Source organism: Ochotona curzoniae, unplaced genomic scaffold (assembly GCF_017591425.1).
Source record: "Ochotona curzoniae isolate NIBS_2020 unplaced genomic scaffold, NIBS_Ocur_1.0 contig_908, whole genome shotgun sequence".
NCBI lineage: Eukaryota > Metazoa > Chordata > Mammalia > Lagomorpha > Ochotonidae > Ochotona > Ochotona curzoniae.
In genome coordinates, this window is record NW_024466607.1 from 21,291,307 (window position 1) to 21,315,333 (window position 24,027).

At 42.1% G+C, this 24,027-nt stretch overlaps 1 protein-coding gene across 2 annotated transcripts in view; it reads right to left on the minus strand.

Annotated features, from left to right (window-relative positions):
* The window catches only part of DENND6A (DENN domain containing 6A), a 49,062-nt gene extending 25,261 nt beyond the window's left edge, over positions 1 to 23,801 (minus strand). For both annotated transcript variants that reach the window (XM_040994690.1, XM_040994689.1), the window contains exons 1-4: positions 23,530 to 23,801; positions 7,020 to 7,058; positions 6,883 to 6,925; positions 208 to 320 (exon numbers count right to left, since the gene is read on the minus strand). In XM_040994690.1, the coding sequence (XP_040850624.1) occupies positions 208 to 320; positions 6,883 to 6,925; positions 7,020 to 7,058; positions 23,530 to 23,769 (435 nt within the window). In that variant the 5' untranslated portion in view covers positions 23,770 to 23,801. The remainder of the gene's footprint in view (positions 1 to 207; positions 321 to 6,882; positions 6,926 to 7,019; positions 7,059 to 23,529) is intronic.
* Between the last annotated feature and the right edge of the window lie 226 nt (positions 23,802 to 24,027).

Sequence of the window (24,027 nt, forward strand, 5' to 3'; positions counted from 1 at the left end):
TCAACACTCTAATCCATCTCTTCAATTCATAATAGCACTATATTTTGAAACCAGTAGCTTTATAAAGTCTCTATACTCTCATGTTGAGTCATTAAAAATCAGAATCACGAGGAAAAGCAGCTAGCTAATACAGTATTAAAACAAAAGTAAAAGAGGCGACAGTGAGTTCTAAGTTCCCTCTTGTGGATATTTTGCTACTTTTCCAACCTTTAAGTAAACTGGCAAATCTTTGTCAAACTGATCCAGGAGACAATGCAGGGACACCCTCCGCCCAGAAGACTGCCGAAATCTGAAACAAAACTGGGTATCTCCAAGACAACCTAATGAAAACAAAAAATGAAAGAAGTTAAGGAGAGCTTAGTTTAATCCAGTTTTCATCAATTTTAGAGCTGAAGAAACCTTAAAAATTACTTTATCTCATTCTTTCCTGTTTCAGAGAAGATAAAGAAGATTGTAAGGATTCAATGACTTGTTCAAAACAATCTTTTCTGGTTAGACCCAGCGTCATAAGGAAAACAATCATCTTTGCTCTAAAGATATTTACTTTTTGTTCTATTTAATTTTCCTCATATATATCCATAATGTAGACTCACAAGCATAATAATGAAGAAATAAAGCCAAACACAAACAATTGTTCAATCCCATTTCTAAAACATTGCAAAACTGGCTAAACTAAAATACATTATTCAAACAGTTTGGTATTGAAAGCATAAAACTGGGCCTGGTGCGGTGTCCTAGCAGCTAAAGTTCTCGCCTTGAACACGCCAGGATCCCATATAGTTGTCGGTTCTAATCCCGGCAGTTCCGCTTCCCATCAGCTTCCTGCTTGTGGCCTGGGAAAGCAGTCGAGGAAGGTCCAAAACCTTGGGACCCTGCACCTGTGTGGGAGGCCCGGAGGAAGTTCCTGGTTCTTGGCTTCAGATTGGCGTATCACCAGCAGTAGTGATCACTTGGGGAGTGAGTCATCGGACAGAAAATCTTCCTCTCTGTCTCTCCTCCTCTCTGTATATCTGACTTTACAATAAAAAGTAAATAAATTAAATCTTGTTTATAATAAGAAAGCATAAAATAAAGCAAAAACTAAATCACTCCATTGTCAGGATACTGGTCACATTTGGAAGAAGAACAGTTCGAAAGAGAATTTTCAGGCACTAACAAAGTTCTATTTTTTGGCCTTATTCTGTGATTCACAGTAAGAAGTTCCTCTTAAAAGATACAATACAAAACACTCAGGTAGAGCCCAAGTTATAACTTACCATATTAATCACTTTAATAAAAAATGGGATTTTTCCAGCTCACGCCTCATGGCCTGAGAAAGCAGTAAAGGATGGTCCAAAACCTTGGGACCTGCACCCATATGGGCGACCCGGAAGAAGCTCCTGGCTTCTGGCTTTGGATCAGCTCAGCTCCTGTCATTGTGGCCAGTTGGATAGTGAACCAGTAGAAGAAAGATCTTTCTGTTTCTCCTTTTCTTTGTAAATCTGTCTTTCCAATAAAAGTAAATATCTTTTTTTTAAATGGGATTAAAAAAACCTGTAACCATTTTAGCAATTTCTTGAGACGCAAACTTCAAAATCATTCTGGTAACAATTTAAAAAAAAATGTAAAAATCACCTGAAATAATTAATGATTCAAACTTGTCCTGGATACAATAATTAATAATGCTACAAACGTGAAATACGATCAAGATCTTCATTGTGACACATGAGTTGTTAACATTTCTTTAGGCAGGATATTCTCAAGAGAGGAAATAGAAACTTGACAATACATTTAAATTTTTAAAAAAGTAATCCAGTTCAAATAAATAAGTAAATTTTTAAAAAAGTAAATAAAAACCCACCCAGTATGAATATCTCAATGAAATTAGAGACATTACTATTTCTTTAATGGTGAAGAGAAGAAACAGAGAGAACTGCAGAAGGTGAGGCCGTTCAGTTTCTCTATTTGTTAGAGTAGCTAGTTCAAAAACAAGGCAAAGAGACAAATGTGGTTTAATGAGAGCTACCCTGCAAACAGGTTTCAGATCGTTTTGATTCAGCAAATTTATACTGATGATTCAACTTTTTTCTTTAAAAGATATTTAAATCTTTATAAAGAGAAAAAAATCAACAGAGTGAAAATAATCTGCACATAGGAAGAAATTATTTGCAACTCATCTACCTGGGAAGGGATTAATTCTTCCGAATAGACTTTTTCCAATAGAAAATAAAAAATGCACAACAAGTCTATGAAAGATGCCCACGAATCGTTAGAGAAGTGCACAACTAAATCACAATGAGATGCCACTTCACACCTGTTAGGGTATTAGTGAAACAAAACAAAACAAACAAACCAGAAAATCACAAGTGTTGACAAGGATTCAGACGTATTAACCTCTGTGCATTGTTGCCTGAAGATAAAGTATCAGAGCTGCTATAGAAAACAGTGTGGGGTTCCTTTAAGAAAAAATCAAAACCAGAATTCCTAGATGACTCAGCAATATGACTTCTGGGTACATGCGTTTAAAAGAACTGAAAATAGGTTCTCCAAGGGATATTTGCACACCTTTGTTCATCCCAGTATTGTCTGTAGCAGGCAGGAGTGGAATATTATTTGGATGTTAAAGAGAAGGAAATCCTGTCATGTGCTACAACACAAATGAAAAATAAAAAAGAAAGCATGATTCCACTTACTCTAGATACCTAAAATACTTAGCCTCTAAGGAACAGAAAAGTTAAATGGTAGTTGCCAGGGGCTGGGTGGAAAGAGGAGAAAGGAAGTTGTGAATTAAAAAGCTTTGGGGTCTGAGTCGTGCTACAGTGGATTAAGCCATCATCTGCCACACTAGCCTTCATATGAGCCCATGTTTTCAGTCCCAGCTACTCCACTTCTGACCCAGCTCTCCACAAATGTGCCCGGGAAGGCAGCAGATGACCCAAGTGCTTGGGGCCCCTTCCACTCACCAAGCAAACTAAGATGGAGTTCCAGCCTACAGGCTTGCATATGGCCTGGTCCTGTTGCTATAACCAATTGAGGTATGAACCAGAGGATGGAAGATCTCACTTTTCCTTCCCTCCGGCTCTGAGCCAGTAGATAGAAGATCCCTCTGTAACTCTGCCTTTGAAACAAGTCAAATAAATCTTAAAACAAAAATTTCAGTTTTTTAAGATAAAAAAGTTTGAGATATATTGCAAAGATGCATACATAGTTAACATTACTGTGCAATATACTCAACATTGGTCAAGTCATTTTATATGCATGTTTCAGACCATAATGAAAATAAAGTTGATTGCTGTAACAGTTGCACAACTCTAAATATAGTAAAAGTCACTGAATTGTACAATTGATATGAGTGAATTTTATCTCAATAAAGACATTATTTTTTAAAATGTCACTCCACCACTAAATGGAGAGGGGGAATAAAACGTTTCTTCATCCAAACAACAGAAGTTTCTCTGTAAAAGGTTACTCAGCTTGAAGAGTTCTTGAACTCAGCTTGCCACTGAGTCACGTCATTCATTCAGGGAGCGAGGCCTTTCAGTCACAGCTCCTCCTTCTCGAACATCATGTGGGAAGGCAGGAAGAGACTGCCACTCATTTTAGAGTTATCAAAAGCTCGGAGAATTATGTAAGCGTCCTTTACCTCTCCAACTCAAACAGAGACTGCAGAGCTGAAGGTAAATAACACTCTTCTTACACCAAAAATATCACTCTGGAATTTAGGAAAAAAAAGTTGAAACACATCATTTTCTTGAAGGCAACAGACAACTTTAAAATATTACTTTTATATTAGCACAATGCCAAATGCCTAAGACAAAATGTAAAAGTTCAAGAACTAGCTATAGAGGCCAGCACTATGGCACAGTGGGTTCTGCCACGCCTGCGATGCGAGCACCCTAAATATGCACTGGTGTGAACTCTGCTGTTCCACTTCTGATTTGGCTCCCTGCTAACACACTATCACTCAAGTGGGAACTCTGGATGGAGTTCCAGGCTCTTCCTTCCGTCTGGTCCAGCCCTGGCCTCGGCCCCATCTATTGTAGCCATTTGGGAAGTGAATCAACAGATGGAAGATTTCTGTCTTTCAAATAAAAATAAGTAAATCTTTAAACAAGAGAGAGAAAGCTCCAATCCATCATCATCAGCTCTGTGTAGTCACTCGCCATGAAACTAGAGTAGCTACATTGCAACTGCTGAGAAACAGTACATACAGTTGAGCTGAGTTTCTCAGAGCATCCTATACACCAGTCCACAAACTCTCACTATGGACCCACAACCAAATAAATATGAAAGTTAAAATATTTGGAATGATAAATATGGACTTCGATTGTTTTTATTTATTTGTGCTTTTTAGATTTCATTTTTCAAATAATTCATTCTACATTGCATTCTAAGTCCATAAGAGACTTTAAAAATTTAGAAACCTCTAATGGCTCTTCAGGAATAGCACCATAATCTTAGCTGTAGCCACTGCCAAGTGTAAGCTTGCAGGCTGTTTCAGAAGCACCTACATCTAGAAAACACTTGTGATAAACAGAAAAGAGGGAAAAAAATGGACAAGTATTTGTCAGAGAAAAAGCACATTTTAAATCTAGGGTCCTAAAGATAAAAATCATTCAAATGTAACAAGAAACATAAAAATAAACAAAAGTTTCTTCTAAAATCATGAGGATTTCATGGGCAGTGTGGGGGAAGCAGGGGATAGAAGAGGCAGTGCTGGGACTAGTGAATCAATCCACTGGGAATTCCAAAATCACTTTTTCTGACCTGTGTAGCAGTCTGAAATGTTTCATTTTTTTCTCAAGCTGGTGCCATGAAAAGAAAAGCTTGATTTATGAGTCTTTCCTAAGGACGACTCTCCTGTACCTAGATTTCCTTCCCTAGCAAGAACAGCTACTTAGGGAAAACTAAATCCACTTCAAGACTGGCACCGTAATCCCAACTTCCACTGAAGGGACATATAAGAGAAACGAACATTTTGGGGGATGACAACTTGGAACGGTGATGATAAATATGTACAAAACACATGGTCTCCTGCTGCTCACAGCCTCATAATGTTCAAATGCCTGCTTTTGGGGGAGATGCCCGCTTTCAAGATGTTTTGTCAGTTTGAGTTATAAATCTCAACCATACTGCAGTGTAAAGAAATATACTTCATTTGATACAGAACTTGTAAGCGGGCATTTCAAAACATCAGTAGATCATATGCCTAACATATCAAAAAGTTTTTCATCTATATAGATCTAAAACAAATTTAACTTCCATAAAGAAAATAATACATAGAATACATGCAGAGTAATCATAAAATCATAAAATTATATAAAATTACATATAACCATAAAAAGGATATTGAAACCACATAGAATTAAGGGGGGAGACTTTTCTTCTGCTCTTTGAAGCAGCAGATGCAAGCTCTCTCCCTCCATCTCTACCTCTCTTTGTGTAACTCTTACTCTAAAGTAAAAATTAGAAGTAAAAATTTAGAGGCTAAATTCCTTGCGTTGAACATGCCAGGATCCCATATGGGTGCCAGTTCTAACCTTGGCAGTCCCACTTCCCATCCAGCTCCCTGCTTGTGGCCTGGGAAGGCAGTCAAGGATGGTCCAAAGTTTTGGGACCCTGCACCCCTGTGACCTGGAGAAAGTTCCTTGCTCCTGGCTTCAGATAAGCTCAGCTCCAGCCATTGTGGTCATTTGGGGAGTGGGTCAGTGGATGGAAGATCTTCCTGCCTCTCCTTCTCTCTGTATATCTGACTTTCCAATAAAAATTTAAAAATCCAAAAAAAAAAAAAAAATAGAGCAGAACCAGCTACCGTGTGAAAAAAAAAAATGTGCTATATAATCCATGGGACTCCAATGACTCCAATTGCAGAAAGTCAGTCTGTCCTGCAATCCTGCAATGCAGACAATTCATAGCTGTATGTACAAATTTCCTAAGGAAAATGCTAAACAAGGATGGAGCCCAGAAAACCTCTCTCGCATTATTTCATTAATGGACAAACAACTCTAAAGGGTTGTAATCATTACAGATCAGAACAAGGAGTGCTACACTGTAATTTCTCAAAGGTAGCATATACTTTACCAAGATATCCACTTTTCTTTCATGTTTCACCAAAGCGGAGTTTCAAATATACAGAGGAGAAACTCTGGAGGCATTTAAACAGAAAGGAGAAAACTGCTAAAACAAAACAAAACAAAACCAAAAGCAACACAAAGATATAATGTTAAATTTCCCAAGTCAGGTGAACTAAACTAAGTTCACAGGATATTAACGGGAAACCGGAGTGACTGCCTTATAGGGTTTTTACTGTGTGGGGCCAGAGAGGCTGAAAGCTCTGGTCACTGTAATCCTAAAATACTATTTTGAAAGGAAAACACAGGAGGTAACCTGAAAGATGTCAGCCATTAGGACCACACAAAGGAAGTTTGAGAGAGACCAGCAAAAACCAAACTTAACAATAAGCAACCACTCACATGATTTTTCTATACACCAAGAATCTCTCCAAGTGCTTTATATAGTATACGAACCCATTAACTACTGCAAATGATTGATGACTGTGTTTGATAACCAGTCATTGTTTTTTTAATATATATAAACTCACTGCTTTTACAAAGTTCCTGGCAATCTCCGAAACCATACCACTGCTGCTCACTTTCAATCTCCTCACTATTGCAACAGTTTATTCCTCCGGGATGTTTTACTTCATTACACCATAACAGTTATTTTAAGAGTGGAACCAACCAAAACCAGCAATGACATGATTAGGAATCAAAATAATGATTTTGTTGAGCTAAGATTGAGTTTGCATTCTAACACGTTATTTCAACTAATTTTCAGATATTAGAATGTACTTGGTATTCTCAATATAAAATTCAAAAGAAACACTACATGAAAAATAGTTACCTGAATTTGAATCTGGAAAAGACAAATAGCAAATATTGGTTTTCTGAAAAAGAAAACAAAAGCTATATATGCTGACACACACACACCAATAAAATCAAATTTCACAGCAGAGCATGCAGGACAATATTTTTACTTACTTCTTTATCAGTAAGTTTGGAATGTTGAGGATAAATTACCTAGAAAAAAAAGTCAAATATTGTTAGCTATAAACATTAACAGGTACTTCAAATAGAGTACTTACAACAGTCAAATAGCTTTAATAAACAGGTTATAAGTCCTGACAGTGTAACAAGGAGGACGCTGGGAAAACTGAGTAAAATTCACTTCCAGTTAAAAATTGAGGCAGGCCTGGTGCAATAGCCTAGTAGCTAAAGTCCTCGCCTTGCATCCACCAGGATCCCAGGCACTGGTTTGAATACTGGCTGCTCCACTTCCAATCCAGCTCCCAGCCTGTGGCCTGAAAAAGCAGGAGAGGACAGCCCAAAACCTTAGGATCCTACACCCATGTGGAGGACCCAGAAGAAGCTCCTGGCTCCTGGCTTCAGATGGGCTGAGCTCTGGCCATTGTGACCACTTGGGCAGTGAACCAGCAGACAGAAGCTCGTTCTCTGACTCTCCTTGATCTATCAAAAAACAGTACTTTACAAGACACAATATATATCATTATCTACTTACTAAAAGGAAAATTAAGTATCTGTGGTCTAAGAAGTCTCAATGATCTCCCATTATAAGGCTCAGTCTAATACCTTCAATGCCTTCCAATATTCATCACGTGATTCCCAGACAGGTGATTTAGCACCTGCAATGCTCTAACCTCCTTCTGAGGTAAACTCCTGCCTCACAACCACTGCAAATGAAACAGAAGTGAGCCAAGCAGCTGCTGCCAGAGAAACCACCAGTAAACAGCAGGTCCAAGGGTATCCACTCTACAAGGTATCACCAACCTGCCCCATGATCATCAACCCTGAGATGGACAAGACATTTATTAGAGTGACAAAACGTGCTTCCCGACTAGTCAATACATTAGTGACAGACAAAAGGCACCTCATAGCACTGGCAGTTATGGGTTGCCCTTATGCAAATAAGGTAACAGAGGAGTACTGTTAAGGTGCCATCTGAGGTTGAGAGCAAGGCCCTCAATGCATACATACACACACAACTCAGGCTTCTAGTGTGTGAAACTAAGACTCAGAAGTTGGCCAACATTTTATTTTTTTAAGGATTTGTCCTACTTATTTGAAAGGCAGAGTTATAGAGGGAGAGAGAAAGAGGGCTTCAATGCACTAGTTCACTCTCCATTTAAGTGGCCGCAACAGCCAGGGCTTGGAAAGGCCAAAGTCAGGAGCCTGGAACACATTCAGGTCCCTTAAGTAGAAAGCAAGAGCCCTGATGCTTGGTCCATCTTCCACTGCTGATCTGGGTCCATTAGAAAAGATCTAGACTGGAAGTAGAAGAACCAGGACTTCAACAAACTCTGAAAATGGCATGCCAGTGTTGCAAGTAAAGGCTTATCCACTCTACCACATGCCAGCCCCAGAAGTCAGCAAACTTTTGTATTCTCAGTAAACAGTTTACAATTTAATGGCAAGAATCTTTAAATTCGTGAGTAGTCAAACCTACAAACTTGTAATTTCTCTCTTTCTGCTCTCACTCATAGAAATAAGAATCAGTTCTGGTATTTTCCGAGTCCCCACCCTGGATATATCCAGATTTACTTTTAACAAAGACATCTCTTCAGTTCAGAATTCAGAAACATAACAATGCCTTGACAAATATCCACTACTATCTTTTAAGAAATACATGCTTCCAGATCAGTAATAAGAGCACCTCACATTAAATCCCCCTCAGAGGCAGCATTAAATAGGGGTTTCCAAAATAAAAATAACAATAGTTTAAGATTAGATTTTCTCACGTGATGTGGGGACAAGAAATGTAGCCTGGGTACACAACTTAGACTCAAATTCTGAAATAATTAGTCCATTTCAATGGTGCAATGGATTAAATCATGTCCTGCAAAATTCCTATGTTGACCTCACCCCCAGTGTGACAATATTCTGAATGGGGGCTTTCAGGAGGTAATTAGGTCATGACAGTGGAGGTTGTGATTGGATGAGAGAGCTCACAAGGGAAAAAGGTGAAATCTTTCCTCTTTAAAAAAAAAAAAAAAGATTGGGGGCCTGGCACGATAGCACAGTGGTTAAGGTCCTTGCCTTGAAAGCGCCGGGATCCCATGTGGGCACTGGTTCTAATCCCGGCAACTCCACTTCCCATCCAGCTCCCTGCTTGTGGCCTGGGAAAGCAGTCAAGGACGGCCCAAGGCCTTGGGACCCTGCACCGATGTGGGAGACCCGGAGGGAAGTTCCTGGCTCCTGGCTTTGGATCGGCACAGCACCGGCAGTTGCGGCCACTTGGGGAGTGAATCATCAGATGGAGGATGGAGGATCTTCCTCTCTGTCTCTCCTCCTCTCTGTACATCTGCCTTTCTAATAAAATAAATAAATCTTAAAAAAAAAAAAAAGTTAATGAGGTTAGCACTGTGGTGTGAGTGGGTTAAAGCACCACTTGCAGTGTTGAGTATCCATATAAGCGCTGGCTCATGTCCCAGCTGCTCCACTTCCAATCCAGCTTCCTGGAAAGCAGTGGAAGATGGTACAATTTCTTGTGCCACTGTTACCATTTGAGAACACTGAAAGACATTCCTGGCTCTGGGGAAGCCCGGTCAGGCCACCGCAGCCATCTGGAATGCAAACCAGCAGATGGAAGAATCTCTTTCTTTCTCTCTGACTCTGTCCTTCAAAAATATAAATAATTTAAAAGTTTATCTTAAAGACAGAAACAAAAAAAAAAAGAGAGAGAAAGAGAGAGCAATCTTACATGTGCTGGTTCATGCCCCAAATAGCTGCAGGGCTGAACCAGGTCAAACACAGGAGCCCCAATCTCTATCCAGGTCTCTCACACCGAGCGATTCAACTGTCAACAGTTAACTCTTAGAATGCATTAACAGAAAACTGGTCCAGAAGTAGAAGTGGGACTTAATTCCAGACACTCCAATACGGGATGTGAGCTTCCCGAGCAGAGGCATTTACCACTGCACCACAACATCTGTCCAAGAAAAGGACTTGCCTATTTTCAGTTATGTGAGGACTCAGTTACAATGAGGACTCTCACTAGAAACTTGGTCTTGGACCTCCCAGAGGACAGAAATAAAATAAATGTCTGTTGATGCTGCCCTATCTACAGCCTTTGTTACAGTAGCCACAGCAGAGAAGTACAGATGGCTTGTGGGAAGACAGGAGATATGAGAATAGAATGTACCGGTATGGTTACCATATGTAGGGATCCTGTTCTTCCATCTTTCTATCTTCTAAGAAATATTAAACATACATTCCCACCTGCCCTGACAGAAGGTAATGGATTTGAAAAATTAACATTTTGTCATCTATTTCTTCGTTGTTGCTTTTCATTTTACTGTCCTAACCTATGTCTTTGCTTCCTATCATCTCTTCTCCACTTCAGTTTTTCTTTTTCTTTAAAGCTTATCCTAAAAATAAACAAATACAGGTCTACCTCTTCAGCCTCCCAGCAGTCATGGTGTATAACAGAAAGCACTGGTCCCAAAACCGGATCTTGATTGTGACTGGATGTGCCCTTGTGGGAAATCACCAGCCAGCTGATGCCTCACCTCTGCTTCCAGAGTATGAAGGGGTACCTCCCACACCCACTGCTCTCCATACTGGTATGGCCTCTCCCAAGTTTCTGTCCATCACCATGCTCAGCACCCCATGTCATCTCAGTGTTAACCTCTCCCTCCCCACTCTGCCAGGCTGTGTTGCAGCTGCAGTTCTTGCAGCTGCTCTCCGTTTGCAGCTGAGCCCCCTCCTTCCACTCAAGATTAAAAACTCCTTAGCAGCTTCCTTAATGTGGTCCACAAGCCCCTCCACACATCCGTCCTTTCCCAACCTCTTCAGTTTCACCCTGCCCTGGCTGGCTTATGCTCAAGGGGCATTCCCCAGTCAGTGGGCAGACAGCAATTCCCCTAATTCAGACTTAGTCATTCCCTTGACCTCTTCCTCTCTCCCTCTCCTTCAAACACACACAAACACACACACACTTACACACGATCATAATATTATGCTGCTTCATGGCCACTTCCATTTTTCATGTGCAGCACAAAATACATAATTCACTACAGACTTAGTCTGTAATTATTTAACCTCAGTCTCCACAACTCACAAAGAAGCAACAACATGCTTGGCTTCATTCACCATTTAGAACGGTCTATGGACCGGAGCAAACACCATAAAAATGCCTGCTCAACCCTAGGATTAATTCAGTGAACAGTATTTAATAACATATAATCTTTCCTATGTGCATGCAGATCTCCCCTGCTTTGCGTTAGGATCATTTCATTTGTTGCAGCAGAAATGGCAAACCAAAAATCATTTATTTTTGTTGTGCTCTATTCAAATTTCATGAAAACCTCATTATAGCTCTGGAGACTGCTGGTCTGCATCACATTGGCAAGTTTAGCTCAATCTTAGACTAGAAGTTCAGTTTTACATAAATGTCCTCCAGATTTTACTTCCCACAATTAAAATATCAACTCCAAAGCTAATATACACAATTTACACATTTTGTTAAAGATATCGCAGTAGTTTCTTTGGACTTTGGTTTTCTGTGGCTTAATAAAACAGCATAACATATGAAAACAAAAAAAGGCAGTATGTTTTAAATGTACAAAAGAACTAAAAGTATGTTAAATGTATGTAATACGCATGTGTGCATAAAAGAGAAATCAGCCTTTGCCAAGGATCCTGAATCACTGTCCCTATTGCCATGTTACTATAACTGTCTATCTTGTGAAAAATGAAAAAGTTTTGGAACAGGTGTTGTGGCATTCCAAGGTAAGCTGCCATTTGAGAAGCCTACATCCCACAACAGAATGCTGGTTTGAGTCCCAGCTTCTCTGCTATGTTTCTGGGAAAGCAGAAAGATGATGGCCCCTGTACCGGGGTACCAACCAACCATGTAGGACACTTGCATGGAGTTTCAGGCTCCTGGCTTCACCCTGGTCCAGTCCTCAGCTGTTATAAGCATTTGGAAAGTGTACCATTGGATGATCTGTCTTACTTTTTCTCCTTCTCTCTCTCTCACAACCCCCCTTATCCCACTTCTCTGTCATTCAGTCTTTCAAATAAATACATCTTTTTAAAAAGAAAAAAATTTAAACATAAGTCTGGTCCCAGCTGAAGGCAAGTGCCTATGTTGCCTTATACCTGGTACAAGTATTACACTGCTGAGAGAAAAGCAGCCAATAGCTGGTGGGTACTGAGGCCCTGGTTTATGTCAAATTTGTGTTAACTATACCAGTGTGCCAGTGGAGTTGCTTTTTTTTTTTTTTTTTTAAGATACACAGGGAATGTAGAGAACACCAGGCCAGGACATGCTACCACAATTCCTAAGCAGGGCAGGAAGGCAGGGGGTTGCAGAGTTCCTGGTGAAGGAGTGGCTTGTCTGACAGGGGAGGAATGACTTCTGGGGGCTTCCATGGACACAGCCACTACACTGGCTGGTAGGCAAGGAAGATGAGGTAAGATAGTTGAGAAGGGGTAAAACCAGAGGGCATGTATGGGTCAGGCCAAGACACCTGCCCACAAAGGCGATCTGAGCTGGGCTAAGCAACATCACCTGCACCTGCACCTGCCAGCACATGCAGAAATTGGGCCCAGGGAGCATGCCTGGCTGGGTTAGGCAGGGTTCCTGCCTTTGAGTGTTAGGGCAGGGATTGGGCCACATCAGGCTGGGTGACAGCACCCAGCAGAAGGTGACAGAACTGGATGTGGGGGGCAGATTCTGTAGGGAACTTGTGGGCTCACTTCTGTGGGACTACAGTACTCACTGGTTTGTGCAGAGAGTTGAGTAGTGATGGGCTGAGCCAGACTAGACAATGGAACTCACCTGACATTCACAGGAGCCAGAGCTAGGAGGAGGTCAGGCTGGGCCAGGCTACAGCACCCACCAGCACACAGAAAGGTCAAGACTGAGGGTAGTCCAAGCCAGGCAGGGCAGAGGCACCCACTGGCACTCATCAGATCAGGAACAGGCACTGGTTCATATTCCGGCTGCTCTGTTTCCATTCCAGCTCCCTACTTAGGGCCTGGGGAAGCAGTGGTGGATGGTCCAGGTGCTTGGGCCCCTGCTTTTATGAGGGGCCCCCTGCATTTATGAGGGGCCCCCTGCATTTATGAGGGAGACCCAGAAGAAGTTCCTGACTCCTGGTTTCAGATCACTTTAGCTCTGGCCATTGTGGTCATGTGGGAAATTAAATCAGCAAATGAAAGATTCTCTCTAACTCTTTCAAATTAAAAAATAAAATCATATGGTAAAAAATTATTACAAAAAAATGTCCTCATTGATGTCAAGGCTGCCTTCCTCAAACACAATCACTATAAACACCTTACATCTTTCAAACAAAATTATACATGTATTTTTGTAAGCATAAATCATGTTAAGATCTTAACGTTTCAGTATACAACCTGCCATTTAATAATTCTAATATATTCTGAACTTGGCCAATTTCTTTCTTGCTCACACTTAAGAACTATTTCATTATTTTGAATCTGCCCATCAAAACCTAACCTGCACATAAAATAAATTATTTCCATTTCTGCTTTTCACTATTTCTGCAATTATCCAAAGAACTCATGTATATCACTTTTTAATAATATAAGTTAAAATTTTCAACACTGCAGGCCTTAGGGTTCAAATCAAATCTCACCCTCCACCAGAAATTCTTACTTACTCTCTGGATCACTTACTGCTTACTTTTCTTATAATTCTTTAGTTAAATTCCTGGGGAACAGGGATTCTCATGTTTTCATTGGCATTTTTGTTTATTTTAATTTGAGAGGCAAGGAGAGAAATGGAGACAGACTGGCTGGAGGCTGGGCCAGGGTTCAGGGTCAAAGCTAGGAGCTGGGAACTCAAACCAAGTCTCCCACGTGGCTGGCAGGAATCCAATTATTTGAGCCATCACCACCTCCTCTGGTGATCTGAACTGGCAAGAAACTAGAGATAGAACCAGGAGTTGGGAATTGAACCCAGGCAACCTAATGTGAGACAGGCTAATGCTGCCAGGCTAAATTCCCACTCTGTCTTTATCTGATTAAGGTGCCTAATGAATCTTTTGTACATTATAGGTGCTAACAAATGAATTATTATTGCTATGAATACAGTATTAGTGCCCCTATAACAATAAATACTAACAAAAATTTAATTTTGAATCTATATTACTGATTATGGATTCTACAGTTACATAGAAATGTTAATATAATATTCACCTAAAAGAGTAACTATTTCATTACTTAGGGAAAACTCAATCATTACAATAGCTTAATCTAACAAGTACTTCCTTAGTCCCAGGCACTATACAGTGTAGATTCTTACAAACACACTAGAAGGAACTATCATTGTTTCATTTCAGCATCTACCTAATGTTGTAAACTGTATTATCAGAATACTAACATACAGAAAATTAATATTTATATCACTTACATAGGTCACACTGGTCTACGTGCAGGCACTCTTTGTCTCTCTCTTTTTGAAGATTTACTTTTTTATTTTGAAAGTCTGAGAGAGAGAGAAAGACCAATCTTCCGAGCACTGAGCACTGGTTCACTCTACAGATGACCGTAATGGCCAGGTCGAAGCCAGGAGCCTGGTACTTTTAATCTGGGTCTCCGAAATAGGTAGCAGGATCCCAAGTTCTTTAACCACTATCTGCTGCCCAGTGGGATGTACACTAGCAGGTAGCAGAGGCAAATGGACTCAAACCAGACATTTAGAAACAGGATGCTGGTATGCCAAGCATCATCTCATCCCCTGAAACAAATGTTCCTCCATGAAAAATATTCAACAGACAACTTCACAATGATTTCAGATGCTATAGTGCATTTAATAATTACATGCATAGAGAAAGACACTGGGAAACATATACCTCATACACTACCACAACGTTCTGATTTTAACTCAGAAAGTCTGGAATAAAGCCCCGGAATTTTCATTTGCAACAAATGCCCCTAAATGACTCTCATGGTAAAAGAAGTTTCAGAAACAAAATTTCTCAAACAGACAGAATCCCAGTGACAAATAACAGCTTAAATTTACTAAAACAAAAATGTTTAGCCTCATTTCTGAGCAGCTACAGAAATTTCCACATTCTTGGTAGATCATAATCCTTTATTCCAAAATTATAGAAGAATGGTGTAGAATTTTCATTCACATACAACACTGTCCCTCAGTGAACCTAAAGTTACTCTTCAATTTTCTTAAGTTTATATTGTAAAATTCAAGCTTATGAATCAATTAAAATAAACCCTTTGCTACTTAGGATTGTGATGCTCCAAAAACAGGACAGTGAATATTTGTTGCCTCCCAATATCTATTCCTCTCTTCTCTTCTTTCTTCATAGAAGCCTTTGAATCTCAGCCATAGCTTGCCCCCATCTCCCTGTAACTTAATATAGATACGTGGTCCAAGTTTTGACTCACAATGTGTGAGAAATAGTGTTCACAACTGGCCAGGCTGTGGCCTTAAATGGACAGGACAAGAACGTCACCAATGTATTGCTGCCCCTCTAAACAAGATGTACTTTTGCTTGCCCCTCTAAACAAGGTTATAACTAAACAAGGACTTACAAGGCAATATCTGGGGCAGTGACAATATTCCATTTTTTTTATCTAAATGACAGTTTTATGTGTGATCATGCTACAAGAACTCATTAAAACACAGAATTAGAATTTGTGTAGTTTCCTACATGTACATTATACTTTAATAAAAATGACTGCCTGACATCACAGTATCAGGAGAGCACAGGCCATGGATGCCAGCTCACTCAAGCTCTATACCAAGCATGCTATTGAACACTTGGTCATTCTGAACATGGAACACACAGTGAATTGCTTTTCCCAAGAAAGTATAAAGTTTAGATGCAACTGTCCATGTTCGACACATAAACTTAAAAAAGCACAGGCATCTGTGAAAGCGCTAACTGAACAGCAGCATGTCTCAGATTATCTCTGGCCTGAGATTATAACACTTCATAACAGAATCAGAAGTTGGTGCACACCAAGGAAGCCTTTGTAAAATCTGGGGGCCTAGGAGGTTCAGAAGTCGCTGGGGATTTTATCTTCAAATACAGGATTCTACCATGCTGCTTGGAAGCACTGTTATCTAAGAAGAGAATATGAAGCCACACTATTAATAATCTGCCCTTCCTCCTATCCCAACAGCCTACCTTCTGTGCTAGATTGTAAATTTCACAAAGGACAGGATGAACAAGGTTATGTCTTCAGCATACACTGCTGTCTGAGATACGGCAGCTGCCCGGTAAATATCTGCTGAGTAGATGGCTCCATGGCACAGCACAGCAAAACACTCCCATTTCACATAACTCTCAGTTAAAACAGTCCACTCCCTGAGAATCAAACACTGAGGCTAGGGGTCACGCAGTTCATGAGAAAGAAACAGAGCAAATAACCCTTCCCACAGCTGCCTCGATCCCTCTCAGGATAATAAACAGAAACTTTGCTAAGATAAAGAACACTGGTCACTCCTCCATGCTCCACCCTAGTTGGGAATGAGAACAGTCAGCAAAGTGGGGACAGGTGCTTGACCCCCCCACATCTGTAGTGCCTGGGTTCCACTTGAAGCTCTGGCTCCCGACTGAAGCTTCCTGCTGCTTCAGATCCTGGAGGACAGTGGTGATGATTCAAGTCATTGCACCCCTGCTTCCCACTTGGGAGATCCAGACTGAGTCACTGGTACCAGGCTTTTGCGTGGGCCTGCCCGTTACCAAACCCTGGCCATCCCAGGATCCCAGTCACTTGGGGAACAAACTAGTAGATGGAAACTTTCTTTGTCTCTTTCTCCAAAATAAAGTTTTTAAAATGAGTAAGAATTAAATGTATGATTCACACAGCAAATTAATGACAGATTGTCCTGGCTTTAATCACCTAAGTTGTCTGAAGATTGTAAATTATATGTAAATAGAAATGGATTACATCATAAATTATCAGCAAAATGAATTCTAGCAAACTTGTTTCTCCAGGAGGACTATTCATTTATTTATTTGAAAAGCAGAATGACAGAGAAGGATAGAGACTAATAGAGAAAAAAATCTCTTCCATCTGCTGATTTACTTATCAATGGACAGGACTGGGGCTGGGCCAGGTTTAAGCCAGGTGCCTACAGCTTTACCCAGGGGCTCCTACATGAACGGCAGTGGCCCAAGTACTTAAACCACCTTCCACTACTTCCCTAGGTCATCAGCAGGGAGCTGAGTACGAAGCAGAGCAGCCAAAACTTGAACCTAGGGAATGTTGATGTTGCACAAGGAAGCTTAACCCACTACACCATGATGCTGGCCACCAGAAAAGACTTTTAAAAAATTATTCAATTATTTGAAAGATAGAGAGACAGAGACAGATTTTTAGTTCACTGACTCATACCCCAAATGCTCACAAGAGACATAGGAGCCAGGCTAAAGCCAGAAACCTAGAACTCCATCTGGGTCTCATATGTGTGACTGAGGCTTACATATTTAAGCATTATCCTTTCTCCCAGGCACATTAACAGGAAGTTGGATGAGAAGCAAGTAGCCAGGATTTAAACCAGTTACTCCCAATATAGGGGGAAGGCATCTCCAGTGGGAGCTTCATCTGCTGTGCCACAATGTCCATTCTAGAAAACACCTTGGATTCACACCCAAAACTGTGTCTTAAAAAAAAAAAAAATCAGGCCCAGCATGATAGCCTAGTCACTAAATCCCCACTCATATGGGTCCCAGCTGCTCCACTTCCCACCCAGCTCCCTACCTGTAGCCTGGCAAATCAACAGAGGACAGCCCAAAGCTTTGGGAACCTGCACCCATGTGGAAGACCCAGAAAAACTCCAGGCTCCTGACTTCGGATCAGCTTAGCTCAGGCCATTGCAGCCACCTGGGGAGTGAACCAGCAGACAGAAGATCAAAGATCATTCTGTCTTTCCTTCTCTCTGTAAAAATCTGTCTTCCCAATAAAAACAAATAAATAAATCTTTAAAAAAATCATCTAAAGGCAAAATAATGAGATTAAGGGAATAGCTACAAATAGCTCCACACTGAAAATTCAATGTAAAAGGCCACTAACTACAAAGGAAACTAACAAATTGAGCATGCATTAATTTTTCTTTTAAGGCAAAGTTAAAAAGAGATAGAGGGAGGCAGAGTCAGGGAGAGAGAAAGAGATCTTTCATCTGTTAGTTTACTTCCCAGATGGCCGAAATAGCCAGGGCTGGCCCAGACCAAAGTCAGGAACCAGGGGTTTCATCTGGGTCTTCCACCTTGGTGAAGGGACCTAAGCACTTAGGCTATCTTCTGCTGCTTTCCCTGGCACATTGACAGGCAGCTGGATAGGAAGTGAAGCCACTAGGACTGGGACCAGAGCCCATAAGCGCTGCCAATACTATAGATGACAGCTTCACTGGCTATGCCAGAGTGCCTGCCTCGTAGGCATTAATTCTTATATGCAGTATCTCACTTACTCAATAAACACAGACTAAGTGGAAGGTGTTATGACACAGCAGGTTAAGTTATCACTTCAGATACCTGCATCCCATATTGGAGTACCTGGTTCAAGTCCCGGCTACTCTACTTCTATTCCATCTTCCTGCTAATGGGTATCCTGCGAGGTACCAGATGATGGTTTAAATACCTGAGCTCCTGCCACTCACGTGACAGACCTAGATGAATTCCAAGGTCATGGTCCCAGCCTGGCTCAGCCCTGGCTGCTGTGGACATTTGGGGAATGAATCAGCAAATGAAGATCTCATTTGTGGTCTGTGTCTCTGTTGCCTGAAACCTCAGTCTCCCTTAAAGAAAGTTTAAGATTTCTGCTTCTAACAATCAAATCAATCTTTGATGGATACAAACTTTATATGTAAAACAAAAGCATTAACAACATGCCAAATACTAAGACGTTTACTCTTGGAGAAGTAGAGTTAGGTGTGATATTTTGTAGTATTTATAATTTTCCTTTCTTGCAAAGTTTTCAACAATCAGCACGTTATTACTTGGGGGGGGGGGGGAGAATTGTGAGTAAAAGACCCAATTCTGAATTCAGACAAACAAGGTGTGACTATAGAACCAGATCATTTCAAAGCCAGAAGTGATACGAAGTACATAAAACTCAGGGCATTTCAAATCCCCTGGAATTCTATGGAGGCACTTATAGAATCACCTTAGGGGTGACCATGAATCCTTCTTAACACCACTTCCACTTAGGACAGGGTCTTTAAGTGACAATTCATGCAAGGTGAACTACTCTTTAGACCCACCTAGGTCTCAAGCCAACTGTATGAGAGGACATATGCCCCACCGGGCCCGCGTACCTTCTTCACAAGCTTAGAATAAGAATCAAAGATTGACCTTCTTCAACAAGTGGCTGCAAACAGCAACTTCCCCATCCTCAAGGTCAGAGAAACAGAAAGTCAGTTTGCCAGGAGCATGAAGCATGAACAAGACCCGCCCTCCAAAAAAAGCAAAAGATCCTCCAGTACTGGGCCATTTTCTGAAGCTCCTCTAGCTTGGCGCCTTGAATAGCTTGAAATATGTTGGTATTCTTACCGCAAGTTGCTGTTTTCTGCTTGAGCTGACTTAGATTATATTCTGCTGTCTACAACTAGATACAAAGTACCCATTCAACCCCATTAGTCAATATAGTTCTATATTAGTGTTTTATTTACACAGGTGGAAAAGTTCCCCTTCTATAAAAGTACTGATTCAAGTACCTAAATTCCAATTTACAAATAAGAAAACCAAGGTCCAACTTCCCAAAGCAGAAGCCAGGGGTTCTTTCCACTGAAAAGGGGAATTTCTGGATAATCAACTTCCCGAATACAGGCTTTAGCAGGCCTTACCATATCTAGACACTGTTCCAAATGATTGACCAACATTAACTTACCTAATCCTCACAACAATGTCAGACACAGGTACTGTTATCTTGTTACAGAAGCGGTGAATGCCAGGCTTAGACAAGCTAAGTAACTTACCTAGTCACATGGGTTCAAACCTAGACAGCTCAGCTCCACAATCTAGATTCTTGATCACTATCCTAGTCTGTCTCTTTCAATAGGGATTTTAAAGGTCTCTTTCCTTGTTTGGAGAGGCAGGCAAATAAGAGAGAGGGAGACAGAGAAAGAGGGAACATTCCACATTCCCAGGGAAGCTGGACTAAAAATGCAGGCAGGGGGCTTGGCACCATAGCCTAGCAGCAAAAGTCCTTGCTTTGCATGAGCTGGGATGCCATATGGGTGCCAGTTCTAATCCCGGCCGACCTGCTTCCCAACCAGCTCCCTGCTTGTGGCCTGGGAAAGCAGTTGAGGACAGCCCAAAGCCTTGGGACCCTGTACCCACATGGAAGACTCAGAAGAGGCTCCGGGATCCTGGCTTCGGATTGGCTCGGCTCTGGCTGCCACGACTGCTTCGGGAATGAATCAACAGAAAAAAAGATCTTCCTCTCTGTCTCTCCTCCTCTCTGTATGTCTGCCTTTTCAATAAAAAAAATAAAATTAATCTAAGAAAAAATACAGCCAGGTCCAAATCAACAATACTCTAATAGAAGATACTGTCTCAACGGCTAGGCCAATCATTTGCTACCCATACCTCATTTTAAAAATGGCAAATATTCCACATTTCTTGCTCAGGGAAAACAAGGTAAAATTAAGTTGTCTTATGTTTCACCTGTGAGTATCTTTCTTTGGATCTTCTATGGAAGAATCTTCCCCATCCTCATCTGACACCCTTTTAAAGTGAGTGATTCTCTCTTTTTTTAAATAATTGCTTGAAAGGCAGAACGATAGAGGGGGAGAAACAGAAATCTCTCATCTATCGGTTCAACTCCCAAATGACCAAAACAGCTAAACCTAGGACTGTCTAAAGGCAGAAGCCAAGAACTCCATCCAGTTCTTCCAAACGGGTGACAGGATTCCAAGTACTTGGGCTATCCTCTGCCTTCCCACACGCATCAGCAAGAAGCTGGTTCAAAAGTGGAACACAAACTACTGTTCATATAGGATAGTGATAGCAGTTTAACCCACTGCAGCACAACACCAGCCCAAATCACTGATTTAATAAGAGGCTAACAGACAGACTGCCCATGTATACAGCAGTTCATAGCAGTGTATCAATATACTCTTGAGTTGGCAAGCTTTTTCCTATAGAGAGTGAATGATGTTTCTCACATTTTAATTAGTGATCCAGAAATCAAAAGAAGTACTTATGTTAGACTATGCAGTGGCATGTACTATGGGAAATGAAATTCAATGTAACTTCATTAATGATTCACATTTCTGCAGCACTTAAACTACTTAATAAGTGTTCTGCTTATTTGGTCAAAAAATATACTCACAGTGTGGCACAGTGGGTTAAATCACTGCCTGTAACACCAGCATTCCATAAGAGCACCGGTTGAAGTCCCAGCTGTTTCAATTCCAATTCAGCTTCTGCTAATGTGCTTGGAGAAATGGCAGAAGGGCCAACTGTCTGAGCCCCTGCATCCACGTGGTTGACCCAGCTAAAGCTTGGCTTCTCCCTGGCCCAGTCTTGGTCACTGAAACCAACTGGGGAGTGAACTAGCTGACGGAAGATCTCTGTCTCTCCTTCTCCCTCTCTCTGTAACTCTACCTTTCAAACAAATAATACATCTTAATTTACAAAACTGCAAATAATGTCTCAAAAGGATCCTCTTAGCTATTTTAAAATGTACTCAGGGCCAACTGTGTGACGCACTACTTAAAATACCCTCATTTCTTATGAGAATGGTGGTTCAAATCTCAGCTGTTCCACTTCCAATCCAACTTCCGGGCTAACGTGCCTGGGAAGGCAATAGCAGATGGCCCAAGTCTCTGGGATCCTGCCACTCATGTAGGAAATCAAGCTGGGATTCCTGGTTCCTAGATAGGGCTTGGCCCAGCCCTGGCTACTGTGGGCATGCGGGAACTGAGCAAGCAAATGGAAGATCTCTCATTGACTCTCTATTGTCATCACTCTATCAAACAAAGCTGTTTTTTTGGAAAATGCCGTTGGAGTGAGCATTCAGCCGAATGATTGAGACATCTTGGCCTCACATCAGAGCACTGGTTTAATCCCAGACTCTAGCTCCTGACTCCAAATTTCTGCTCATCTAGACACTCAGAGGCAGTGGTGATGGCTCAAATAACCAGGTCCCTGCCAGCCATGTGGGAGACCTGGATTGAATTCCCAGCTCCCAGACACAATCACTGCTGGCATCTGGGGAATGGATTTCTGGAGAGGAGCACGTGCACTCTCTCTCTCTCTCTAATACTTTTTAAAATATGCCTTAAACCACAACAACTTAATCCTATGCTTTTTGGTCTAATTCTATTCTGCCATATAGGTAACTCTGAATTAATAGGTCCATGTAAACACTAAATGCTTTTAACTGTCTTTTCCAAAGTCTTTGGGAACTCCTATAGTCTTCCAGAAAGGTAAAGGATTTTTCACATATCCATTCATTCAGCCAATAGGTATTTACCAAATGGAGCTATGTGCCACACTGGACCCCCCTGAGCTACTGAGCTACTGAGATTAATGCTTGGTCCTTCCCTAAACTGTCCCAATCGACAAACACTGGTTGGAGCCTATGTCTGACAAATAGCATTTATACCTAGATCTCAAAGGAAACTTCATGTTTACTGAGCTGTGTATGTAATAAACGTTGAGAAGACAAGCCAAACACAGAAGTTGTAGTATCACATAAAGAAAAACCTTCCATCCCAGTTTTCTCAGATAGAGATGAAAATGTTCATCTCCGCCGAAGACCCCAAACGCTTCTAAGCACAATTCGTTCAGATAATGCTTCTCTCGGACACAGAAAGGCCAAAAAGCTCTTGTGCTACTCGAAGGAACCTAAGAAATGTCAAGAAGGAGTAACATGCCATGGCCTTTGGAATAGGGAGCCAAGAAAACTGGACAACTTGGCACATTTACGAGCCAAAGGAATTTCCCTACATTCACCCTGACATGAGCTTTCGCGACAGTCAAGAAGCAACACTGACAAAATGACAGAAATGAGGCAAAAAGGAACGCTGAGATAGATAGGCACGTGACTCAGGCGGACTGGAATGCTCTTCAGAGTTACTGCGAATGACCCAAACAATCTCGCCTCCGGAGTTGCCTGTACACAAGGCTCGCTATTAACACTTCACACTGTCTGTCAGGGCCATTGTTCTCTTCTTGGAAAAGCCCCAAACATCCTGCCGACAGCTTACTCTGGGAACCACTAACCCTCTGAGTTGTTTTTTTTTTTTTTTTTTTCTGTGACTCTGGGATTTAAAAAAAAAAAAAATACACGAACATCAGCAAGTATTTAGGAGGGGCCTAGAGGCAACTTTTCACCCCTAGCCACAGCCCTAGATCCTCCCACGGGAACTGCCAATGGACCGCAGCCCGGCCCCACGGCGGAGGGGCGGCTGACCACGCCCGGATGCGCAATGGCTAAGGTCCAGGCCCGCCTGCCCTGCGGGGCCACAGGCTGTGTCCGGACCGCCCCGGGGCCGGAGCGCGGGAGCCTGGGTGCGGCCGGGCCTCACCTCCACCGCCTGGCCCAGCTCCAGGTCGAAGCCCACCACACACACGCAGTGCAGCCAAGCTGAGAAACCGTCCCAGCGCAGCAGGCCTCGACCGCGGCCATCGTCCTCTTCATCGTCCTCCACTGCGGCTCCCGCCGCCACCGGGGCCGACGCCTCGCGCCCGTCGGCCGCAGCCACCGTCGTCTCGTCCAACAGCCCGCGGGTGCCGGGCTCCAAGGCCGCCGGGCCCCGCAGAGCCATCCGCCTCCCCCTGGCTGTTCGCGCCGCCCTCCGCCGCTCACCGCGCTGCAGAGCGCGCTCGGCTCGGCGCAGGCGCAGCAGCCGCTGCCGCAGCCGCCCGGGACCCGCTCCGGCGGCGGGGCGGGGCCGCAGAGCACGTGACGACAGGCACCCCGCCACGGACGTCAGGCTGCCGCTGCTCTGCTGACGGAGAAACCCGGCCTGACCGAGCTGTGCAGGGCCGACGCGGTGCTGGACGGATCCCTGTCCCCCGCTGTC